This window comes from Palaemon carinicauda, chromosome 24 (genome assembly GCF_036898095.1).
Source record: "Palaemon carinicauda isolate YSFRI2023 chromosome 24, ASM3689809v2, whole genome shotgun sequence".
Classification (NCBI taxonomy): domain Eukaryota; kingdom Metazoa; phylum Arthropoda; class Malacostraca; order Decapoda; family Palaemonidae; genus Palaemon; species Palaemon carinicauda.
In genome coordinates this window covers 68,999,468-69,011,548 of record NC_090748.1, presented here as the reverse complement: position 1 = coordinate 69,011,548, position 12,081 = coordinate 68,999,468, and the positions used below count along the sequence as shown (strand labels likewise).

The 12,081-nt window shown below is 38.2% G+C and overlaps 1 protein-coding gene across 1 annotated transcript in view; it reads left to right on the top strand.

Annotated features, from left to right (window-relative positions):
* The window catches only part of Oseg6 (intraflagellar transport protein Oseg6), a 313,337-nt gene that overhangs the window by 276,209 nt on the left and 25,047 nt on the right, over positions 1-12,081 (top strand). The window contains 3 exon segments of the mRNA XM_068348165.1: positions 485-581; positions 2,734-2,940; positions 8,441-8,715. Of these exon segments, the coding sequence (XP_068204266.1) occupies positions 485-581; positions 2,734-2,940; positions 8,441-8,715 (579 nt within the window).

Here is a 12,081-nt window from a genome sequence, read left to right as displayed (position 1 = left end):
CTTTATCCTGTGGAAGCCTTTTCACTTGTTTGCTTATCCATGCTACCATAAAATAGTGGTAATGTGCCCCTCACAGCCATGTTGTTCCTCTCATCAGGTTCAAGCAACAGTAATTGAGTTCTGTATTTTATTAAAGGCTCTTTGGATTTGTGTTAAAACTGGATTTTGGTTTAAAATAAAAACATATGCTTGGAATATCATAAGTATCAGAATGTCGAATTTGTATCTGTGCATATCCTTCGAAATTTGGGTTAGAATAACTTTTGTATGAAGTTTTGTATTAATTCAAAGCACTGTAAACATTGATAAGGTATTTTCTGTTTCTTATAGATGAATGAGCTATCAGTTGTAAATGGCATTTTATATCAAATTAATTTAAAAATTATGATGAAACTGTACAGTATATAGGGCAGCTTCTGGTAATCATACACTGAATGGGCTACTGGTATTTATCCAAAAATTATTTTTCATGTCCAATTTTCAGGATGCAAAGTTCCTGTTCAGGTTATACATGGCAAAGAAACAGTACCGAGAGGCAGCTAAAACAGCTATTATCATTGCCAGAGAAGAACAAAATTCAGGTTAGTCAATTTTATTTAACAAATATTTTCTTAGAATCATTATCACTGTCAACATTTATGTGCTAGAATTTTCCTTCATGGAATTAGCTGTGTAAGGATTTTTTTTTCAGTAGCGTTTGGCTTGAATACTTTCTCCCTAATTTTTTTAGCCAAGTCTATATCCTTTCTTTAAACCTTTTGTACAAGTTTCATATCAACCCCGGGTCTAACAACTTTGCTCTTTCTCATCACACGTTCATCTATTATTTTTCTAATGTCTGGATCCATCTCTAGTATTTTTTTAAGTACTCTCTAGCTGCAAATAAGCATCTTATAGTCTAAGAGCCCAAATGTTTGCTATGTAGTGAAGTACATGATATTTACATGTATCTTATCCCAGAATCAATCATAATTTTTTTTCCAACATACCTATGTTATGGTAAAAGGCCATCACCCATCTAGGTAATGGCCACCTAATTATTTGAAACAACGGGCTTTCAAATGTATTTGCGAGTTCATAAGCCCTAATTTTGGTAAGATACTTTGATTGTAACATTCTTGCTTTTAAAGACTGCTACATTTGTTGCTTTCTGTAGCAATAAGTCAAAAGAACCATGGTGCATTTTAGACTTTTAATTTTCCCTCCTTTTCTTCTAGCACCTTTCCAATGCTTTCATAACAGGTTATGCAGTCTCCTAAAACTTTCAACCTGCCAGAGAGTGTGTATGAAGCTGCGTAGAATTTTTCCCTCAGAAGGGAGAAGGAAATCCTCATTAGCAGTAACCTGGGGGTAGCAACGAACTATCATTATTATTTCTAGCCAAGCTACAACCCTAGTTTGAAAAGCAAAAAGGACACAAGCCCAAGGGCTCCAACAGGATAAGCAGCCCAATAAGGAAAGGAAATAAGGAAATAGTAAATAAACTATATATAAGAAGTATTGAATAAAAAATATAAAACATTTTAAGATCAGTAACAATGGTAAAATAGATCTGTCATATATAAACTGTGAAAAATGAAACTTTTGTCAACCTGTTCAGCATAAAAGCATTTGCAAAAAGGTTGAACTTTGGAAGTTTTACAGATTGCTGGTATTAAAGCCACTTGAAATATTCCAAGACATTTTATCAGTAATATAGAAGAGACTTCACTGAGAGAAAATGGAAATGAAGGTGTGACGGAGCCTGCCAATTAGAGCAAAGACGTATCTTTTATCTTATGCTATCAGGGACCTGATCCAGAAAGATATTGAGATGATGAACATGGAAATCATCAAGAGAATTGATTATGAAGAAAAGGGACAAAGAAAGAAGATGAATCAAATAACTTTTAACTCCATGCAGTGGTTAAGTTCAACAATGTATCAGTGGGAGACCCAGGAGCTATCATAGTTCAATAATGTATCAGTGGGAGACAAAGAAGCTGTTATAGTTCAACAATGTACCAGTGGGAGACCCAGAAGCTGCTATAGTTCAACTGTGTATCAGTGGGAGACCCAGGAGCTGTTATAGTTCAACAATGCACTAGTGGAAGACCCAGGATCTGTTTTAGCTCAGCGATGTATCAGTGGGAGACCCAGGAGCTGTTATAGTTCAACAGTATACCAGTGGGAGACCCAGGGGTTATTATAGTTCAACAAATTACCAATGGAAGACACAGGAGTTATAGTTCAACAATGTACCAGTGGAGACCCAGGAGTTATTATAGTTAAACAATATACTAGTGTGAGACCCAGGAGCTATCACAGTTAAACTTTGAAATTATAAGATCTTTAATGAAATAGACATAAACAAGGGCTATTAGCAAATTCCAGTGAAAGAAGCATCAAAAGAGTGTACAGCTTACACAAATATTTTAGGTTTTAGAAATTTATTAATGCTCACTTTCCAAGCTAATTATATTTTTACTTCTACAGTATATGAATAGTTTTATGAATAGGTATAAACCAACTATAATTAAAAGTAATAGTTTGTAACATAATTTGATTTGAAGTTTTAATGGTATGTAGCAACTGTTAGTTTTCACTCCAATGTTTGTTATGCTTCTTTATAAATAATTTTATGCCCAGTTCCACTTTTAATTTGATGAATGCATTATTCTTGAGAATAATGATGTGTATAGGTGCAATATTTAAAAGTAAAAATAAGATGTTAACCTTCCTTTCTTCTTTCAGGCAACTATCGTCATGCTCACGACGTCTTACTGGTTATGTTTGGAGAGCTTCGAAAGCAGAAACTGAAAGTTCCAGCTGATATGACCACAGCACTTCTGCTTCTCCATTCATATACCATAGCCCGTATGCATGTCCGGCGTGGTGATCACCTCAAAGCTGCTCGCATGCTTATCAGGGTTGCTAATCACATCTCAAAATTTCCTGCTCGTGAGTTCTTCAACTTTGTTTTCATTCTGTTGTGGAAAAAAATATTTTTATGAAACTTCACTAATGTTCATATTGATTCTATCTTGAAGTATTGAAATGATTGATTCTATCTTGAAGCTATTGAAATGTTGATACTTATACAAAAATAAAAATTCCCTGTTTTCCCCTTCTCGGAACTATCACACCATCTGGTAGTTGATTGCAACTAACTAGTCTATGATGCAGCACAGTTCCCTTTTTTCTACTTTAACGACTGCTTTTCTAGTCCCATACAGCAGGGAACCATACTCTCTATAGGACCTTCACATTCATTTTATCGTATACATTCCAAGGCATTCAGCATTTTGCACCGCATGTTGCTCGTTTACTGTCAGGTCCACGTTATCGAAGCACTTAGAGAACAAGAAAGTCTTCAGTTTCCCCTTGAAATCCTTAATATCTTCAGTCTTTCTGATGCCTAGTGGGAGCTTATTGTAAAATCTCAAGGGTGCATATCTAAAGGCTCTAGGGCCTACATTGGACATTTATCTAGGTTTAAATAATTTGAAACCATCTATGAACTATTCTAACGTGAACACGATTTGTAAGCTACACAGTATGTAGCAATTCTCTCAGATATTTAGGACATCCAGCTCTGATATCTTGATGGGTTATTGCACATATTTTAAACTAAATTCTTGCTTTAATAGGCAGCCAGTGTAAATCAATTATTGTAGGAGTGATCTTTTTTTGGGGGTGGGACACCTTTTATCAGTCTTGCTTCTCTATTATATTTTTTGGGCTGAGGCCATGTCGTACTGATGGAAGGTTCCTTTAAGTAGCTTCCTAGGGTATATTTGACTACAGTGATATTCCCAGAGAATTTACCTTTAGGTCTCCAGAATTCTAACTCCTGGCGCGAATATCCTTAAAGTTTCCTTTAAGGATATCGCATAATATCAAGGGACGTATATCTTGATACGACACATAGCAATCTTCACCCCGAATAGCGTTTTCGCTTCGAGGGGGAAAGTGGCAAAAATAGAAGGGGAGCCGTTATCAAGGTACCCTTCCTCCGTTACTACCTGAGTATCTAGATGGCGCCATGTTTATTCCTTTATCTGTAGCAATCTCGCTCGGTGATTTTCCCAGTTGCTCTCTCGTTACTTTGGATTTATAATGCAATCTCCAGCCTCTTCTGCCTCTGAAAAGTTGAGTATTTGATCTTTACATTGTATAAATTTTAGCTCTTGCTTCACAGTGAAATTAAGTCAAATTAAGTTAACTTAGTGGAAGAGCTGTTACCTGAACCGTAGGTGTCATGGGCACTGTCGTTCGTAATGCATGAGATATTTAGTTAACCAGAACAACTTTCCCGGTATAAATAGCATGATTAAAGATAGCTTTTTAGTCTTCATTGCTAGGAGTTAATTATATTATGCCGATAGTATTCGTAATAGTTTCGGCGATTTAGGTAACCGAACCTTGCTTACGCTAGGCTTCCTAGCCTTGGCGTTTCAGTTTACTTTCATGCATGATATAATAGACATTCCTAGTGTTATTAAATTTAAATGAAGCGATTTAGGCAATTTATACATGTGAGATATATTGATTGCATATAAAATTGCCTCTCCTAAGATAGTATACGAGACAGTTTTGGTGGTTAAGGTAGTCGATTCTCGCTGCCACTGGGTTACTAGCCTAATGGCTTTAGTATGCTTTCATACATGTTCCTCGGTTACCCTCGTGTATCGTTTTATCAATTCAGGCGGAGATAGATATCTCCTAGAATTATTATATAAAGCGATACTCATCTCCAGTGGAGATTTAAGGGTAATTCCTCCTTCCCTCTTGAGTGTAGCCTTAGGCTACAATCCTAGTTGGTCGTGCCTCGAGTTGTCATTCAGGCTGGACTAGGCTACGGTTTTCTGTCCCTTCCCTTAGCCGCAGATGGCAGGTTTTGGGTTTTGGTCAAAACATCAGAGTAGATAGTCTTGTGCCGGCAGCTGGCCAGCAGGGTGAATAGTCATTCCCCTGTCGGATTACGCTGCTGGCATAGGAGGCTAGACCTCCCTAGACCGCACCTGAAGGGGTTAGATTGCCACCTTCTCTCTGTGGTCTAGTTGACTAGTCCTGTGCTTGCAGACCCTAAGCTGAAGAGTAGACGTTCTTCTGCCGCCTAGGATGGCGCCGGCACTGGAGCTCTGTTTCTCTTTTGTTAAGGGGTGGCGGCAAGATTGCTGCCAGCCCCTTAATTGTATTGGCAGACCCTAGGCTGGAGAATAGATATTCTCCTGCCGCCTAGGATGGCGCTGATACTGAAACAGAGTTAATTTAGGGTGTGGTAGGACCGGCAACCTTGCCGGCTCCTTCCACACCTCATACAGGACCCTTTTCCCTTCCCCTTCTGTCCTTTAGTGATGGCCTAGCCATCGCAACCCTTTGGCCGTTGTCCTACAATCTCACTGCTGGCCGGCAGGTTGTAGGGCCGGCTCGGGCTTCTGCTTGTAGTGGCCTAGTCGCTCAGCTTTCCATTATGGACGCAAGGCTCCGGGAGAGATGTGCCGGCTGGGCCGGCTGCCGGCAAAGGATCCCTTTACTGTAGAGTGTTCTTCAGTCCTCTCTTTGACTGCCATTCACAAACCTGTGGCCGGCAGAGACCGGAAATGGTTGTGGATGGGTGGAAGCCTGAACAATACATTCTCCCCTTCCATTTGAACTCTCATTCTGGAGGAAGGCAGTTAGACAGAGCTCTTACATCATCCTTCACTCCTTGCTTTCTCTCTCTCTATCGGCTAGTGCCGCTGTGAACTAATCTTACCGGCAGCTGCCGGCCACTACCCTAGCTGGCAAGGTACTGGCTGGACTTGTGCGCCGGCAGCCAACAAGCCGCCGGCACTATCCTGACAGGCAAGACGCCGGCTGGACTAGTGCGCCGACAGCTGGCGGCCAGCAAGCCGCTGGCAACCATCCCAGCTGGCAATGCGCCGGCTGAACTGTGCCCCAGGTGCTAGCCTTGCCGGCAACATGCCAGCTAGAACTACAGTATATGACTATACAGTACCCAGTATATTTGCAGTATAGATCATACTGCAAACAGAAAACTATAGTATAAAGTATACAGTAGTTAAATTTCCAACATACTCTGTGTGTCCATGCGCAGTGTATTGTTGAGACCAATACTATATAAGGAAAGGAAATTTCTTTCCATACACTGATAGATGATCAGTTACAAATGACCCTCATTATTAAACCTTTGGGAAGTCAGTGTTAAGTTACACTTATCTATCCTTACAGGGTAGAACTCTTCCAATGGGCCTCCTGAATAGGATAACCCTAGGCTTTAATTTTGAGGGAGGTCACAGCAATTGGCTAGACAGGAAACACATGTATGTGTCTTTCCTAATTACTTTCTAGCTTGTCTACCCTCAGCTATATGTAATAAAATGAAAAATATTAATGATAATATTTATATAGTTTATCAAGTGAGATGAACTACCATATACTCATTTTGTTTTCCTCTCTTTACAGGATGACCACCCTAAGTGCTTGCGAGTCTTCTGCAACGTCAGGAGCAAGGACTTCTGCAGCCACGAGGAGTGCAGGGTGCACTCCCTCTGTTCCATCACCAAGGGAACTCTTAAGTATTGGGATCCCTAGGTATGCAATGTATGCAAAGCCTTGGTTACTGAGGCCTTTGATGACCCCAAGACAACGGAGTCAAGGGATGCAGCACGGATTAAGCTGCGTAGATGGGTCTGTGGCTTCCAGAAGAACGCCACGGGGCCTTAGCTTCCGAATGAGCGGATGCGGGCCTATCTGTTCCCTAAGGCATCTGTGGATGCTATCATACCACAGCCTCACCCTGAGATCCCTTGCGTCCATATTTCCGTAGATACGGATGTTTCGGATGCGATGAAGGACATCCATCTAGATGAGAGGATAGCAGAAGTGTCAGAGAACACCGAGAAGGACCTTCTTGCGGAGGGTCAGGAAGAGGAGTCTACCTTGGCTCCTGAAACCGAAGAGGTTGAAGTCGAATCGGTGTCCGTTTCATCGGTTCCAGCCCCAGAACCAGTGCCCTCTACATCTTCTGCTCCTCCATCTGATGAAATGGGGAAAACCTTGGCTAGCCTCATGTCAATGATGGAGAGATTTCAGAAGCAGAGTGAAGAAAGGGAAGCTGCATTGAGGAAGGAGATACATCATCTCGTAGCATCCCACGGGTCTCACAAGAGACTCAACGTGAAGGATCTTCCTTCATGTTCTGATGTAAACCCTTGGAGGCATGCAGAGTACATGCCGATCACAAACGGGAAGATATTTATTTCAGAGAAGCTGGGAGCCGTCCTCATTGAAGATGTCGACTTTTGGCCCAGCTTTGATTATATAGATTCTATTCCAAGGACAAAGCTATTATCTTACATCACATTGGAAAGGAAATGCAAAGATATCGTGCATGGTGTAAGGACCGAGTGAGTCCAATGTTAATCAACATTCCAGCAATAAAAACGTATCGAATCAAGTTGCAGAAGCTGAGGTATAGAGCACAAGCGAAGAAAGTTGAAGAAAGTGCACCCAAAAAGTATCTAAAAGTCTTATAATTTTTTTTTTCAGCCCAGTTGACTAGTTCATTTTGTGATTCAATTGGAGTTATCTACTATCCCCCCCCCCCAGAGAATGGATAGAACTTTCCTGTATATTTTGTCAATGTTCGTTAGAATTTATACTTGGTGAGAGGTTGACTTTGGTTGATACTCTATCTTACTAGGATATTTTTTGTCTAGTGTATGATTATTGATATTTTTTGTCTAGTGTATGATTATTGATATTTTTTGTCTAGTGTATGATTATTGATATTTTTTGTCTAGTGTATGATTATTTATATTTTTTGTCTAGTGTATGATTATTGATATTTTTTGTCTAGTGTATGATTATTGATATTTTTTGTCTAGTGTATGATTATTGATATTTTTTGTCTAGTGTATGATTATTGATATTTTTTGTCTAGTTTATGATTATTGATATTTTTAATATAGCTTTGCTGTAAGGAATGTAATGTTGAATGGAGGGAAAAAAAGGAAATAAAAGATTTGAAATTCAAAGTACAGAAAGAAAAATACAATTTCTAGAAAGAAAAATACAATTTCTAGACTTTTAAACTTTATGTATCATTGAGACTCCCAAGTCAACATTTAGGGTATCTAACAATATGAATGATATTTGAATTACTAAACAGCTTGGTTTTATTTTTGAATTATTTCTTTGATTTCTCACATGTAATATATGTTATTTTCATTGCCTGTCAAATATTTCTCCTTATGTTAGATTTGGTCTCTCCTCATGGTATGATTTGCTTAAGTAAAATGTCAGAATGTATCTGAAACATGATTCAGATTCTTCCAATCAGTGTCAAAGGAAATCTGCCCTCAAGTGTATGGTAAATAGAAATTTATTATTCTCGGAAACTGCAGATTTATGAATGTTTAATTTATTCATGCATGGATATTTAAACTTCCAGATACTGTTCCCATATTAACATCAACTGTTATCGAGTGTCAGCGTTCAGGACTAAAGAACTCGTCCTTTAACTTTGCTGCCATGCTGATGCGCCCCGAAACCCGGTCACAGGTCGATGAAAAATATAAAAAGAAAATCGAGGCAATTGTTAGAAAGCCTCAGAAGAGTGAGGAAGAAGAACCAAGCTCACCTTGCCCATACTGCTCAACAGCAGTTGTGGAGACAATTTTGGAATGTGGACAGTGTCAAAATACATTGCCCTATTGTATTGCTACGGTAAGTGATAATAGTTTCTGTTGGTCTTTTACCAAGAGATTGATTATTTTCATTTAACGAAATACATTAAGGTTAAATTTGGGATGTCTTGGTATGCAGTTTTCCTGGATTCAGGGAGTGAAATTGAATTGCTGCTTTCATTTTCACTAATATTTTAGATACTGGATTTGAAGTAATGTGAAGAGTAAATTTAGTTCTCATGGAAAATTAAATTGATTAGTAAACCTTTGCTAAATTAAGTGGAAAAATCTTATTATTGAGGAAAATAAAATTTTTACTTTAGAGAAGGCCAAGTGACAAATTATTGAAAAAAAATAATTTGCAGTACTTACAGATGGTAAAGTGTGCTTTTAAATAAGGAAAACTGATGGTTGTATGGCTATAAAGGAAAATAATCGTAAGGTGCTTATTTAGAGCTGGAGTAGATATGAATGCATATCCGAACTCGACATAAATGCCCAAGATGTATTAGCATATGTGAATGTAGGGCCAGATCATGTATAGGATTTTCCCACTATATTAACGTAAGGTGAAATATTGACGTTTTTGTATCTAAAAAAAGGAAAGAACATAGAAGAAAAAGAATATATAGGTAGAGCTGTAAACAGGCAATAAAGAAAATATACAGTAATTTATATACTGTACATATGATAAGCAATTCTTGGCCTGCATGGTTGGAGGACTTTCTTTTCCCCCACTTTCAAACTTTGAAAGTTCCTTTTCTTGCCTTAATTTTTCAAGACACTTACAACTTTCCATCTTTCAAGAGGTATGTTCATTGTTTCTTTTGAAGTTATGCTCTACTCTTTCCTTACTCCATCAATGATGAAAATCCCATGTTTAAAGTTGTTAAGAAATTAGTTATTGAAACAAAAGGTTTAAGAATATTATTAAGAAAGGGCCATTGTACTGGAGTGTACCCTCAAACTATAGTCACTGAAGAGATTCCAGATGAAATAAGCCCCGCCCCCAATGACGTCATAACCAATCATGTCTCCAATGTTAGCAGCGGTCATAATACATATCTTTACAAAATTTCAAACTATACTAATTTATTATCACTTTAAGGGGGGTGTGTTTGGACCACTGTTAACAGGGGAGACAACTTAGATTGGCTATGGCATCATCAGGGGGTGGGGTTTACTTCACCCTGAATCTCTGCGGCAACTATAGGAAACAAGACTTTGTGGCATATCTCTTTATTACGTAACTATAGATAATTAGTTATACTCTCTCTCATATCTTGTAAACGTTTCCAATACAAAAAGTAACATTAGGCCTTTGAAGTAGGCTGTGCCATGTTGCTCACTTTTTTTTTTTTTTTTTTTTACTTTGAGCTCCTGCTTCTTTGAAATCCTGTGCACATCCCTAAATGCCCTAGTTATGATGTATAGGGTAAGTACATAATTCAATTTATGGCAAAAAATTTATTTTCAGGTAGAAATTATCACAGATTTCCACATTTTCCATAGACAGCTGTAGTAGTTGTCCTTGTACACTGTATAGTGGGGAGTCATGCTTTTTGTTGAGATGGCTGCTTTTCTTCCTTTACTCAGCCATGTCTTCTTTAGGAATTAGATCTCACTGTCTGCACGGTGGTCCCACACAGCAAATGAAGAGAAGGAGAAGGTTGGCATTATTCTTGGTTGTGAGTTTGTCTCTGTACTGTGTTATGATCTTGTTCATTGAGCTAAGCTGTCACAATCTGCATTGCTTGGACACTGTGTGTCTACAGCCATAAGCAGCTTCATTATCTTATTTGAGATACTTTTGTCACCACTTATGTTGTACTCCACAAACCCAATTTGGGCCTCATTTTCCATTCACATGCAAGACTTGACTCAAAACCTTCATATCCTCTTGTACAAATTGAGGAATATCCTGATTCCAGTTGTCAGGAGGGACTGTCATTTGATTTATAAGTGCCATAGGTCTCTTTTTCTGTTGGTTGTGACACTGACCTCTACTGTGTTTGATGTCGTTGTGAAAAGCCTTCTTTTATGTTGTCAGACACTGCTCAGATGAACTGGCCGGAGTTGACGATGAGAGATTTGTCCACACTTAGCTGCACTCCCTTGAACTCTGTCACCTCTTTTGTTTGGTTAGCAGCATCTATATTTTCTTGGGTACCACCTAAGGCTATCAATACTTTTGATATACATTTTTATGGTGTTTTTGACCTTTGGAAGTGTGATCTTCCTTTTGAATTTGGCCCTCTCTCTGTCAACTCTGGTCTCATTTTCAGATGCCTCCTGTATATGTTGGGCCAAGCTGGAAAGGAGTGCCAAACTGCTGAGACTATCCTCTATTGAGAACTAACTGTATTTGTGGATTATAATTTGGAAAAAAAACCTTGTACAAATTTGAAGAAGTTTATTGTCTGGGTTTAATAATTGAAACAGGGTATGCATATGATGTAATTTTATTATTCATTTTGTATTATAGTAAAATAATTATAGGTTTTTATTATATCTCTAATTAATATAGAGTAAATTTCGTCTTTGAATCATACTTGGTATCAAATTGTATATCTAATGCTTAATTTAGAATTCATCTCTGAATCACAACTTCTAATGAATCCATTGAGATAATTTATGTGAACTTCCAGGATTATTTTTTTTTACAAAGTTGTAGCTAATGCTCAGTGATCCTGTAATAATGATAAAAACAAAATTAGGAAAATGGCTTTGTCGCTCTACTTTTATCTCCATTCTATACTTATTGGATGGCAATTTACTTGCTTACCAATGCAATGAAGAAAAATTGGGATGTGATGAAGAATAGCTCTGAGCTTCAGTCTCTCACATATATCAAGGATCTGAGTGTCTTATATATACAGGGATGCAATTGTGTTCCCTGGTAGCAGGTCCAAGGAATCACTCGTATCCTATCAATCCTAACAATTCAACTTCAGTGAAAAAGTAATGGTGGGTAACAGTCACATTTTCATTGAATGAATGGTTTATGGTGAAGTTTCTCGTTGATGAGGTTAGAAATATTTTAGGATTGTATTCTATCATTAGACAACTCTGTTGCTAGTTGGGACTTGTCTCCAAGTTTTTTAAAGTTCACGACAGAGTGAATGTGAAGCCTTTGGTGTCAAAAGTCATCAGACCTGGTTATTTATGTCCTTTCCTGATGACTACCCCACACTCTTGATTTAGCCTCTGAACTTTAGTATGTAAAGAGGTTTCAGGTTTGAGCAGCTAGATGAGGGGGAAGGTTGATTATGCAGAAACAATTTATTAAGTGTGGGATGATTTGTTTGGGTTCCACAGTCATTTGTTTTGGGGCCAAATGAAACTTAATATGGTGACTAATAACCAACCACTCGCAACTGAACAAGTTTGTTTCTTACTATTTCAT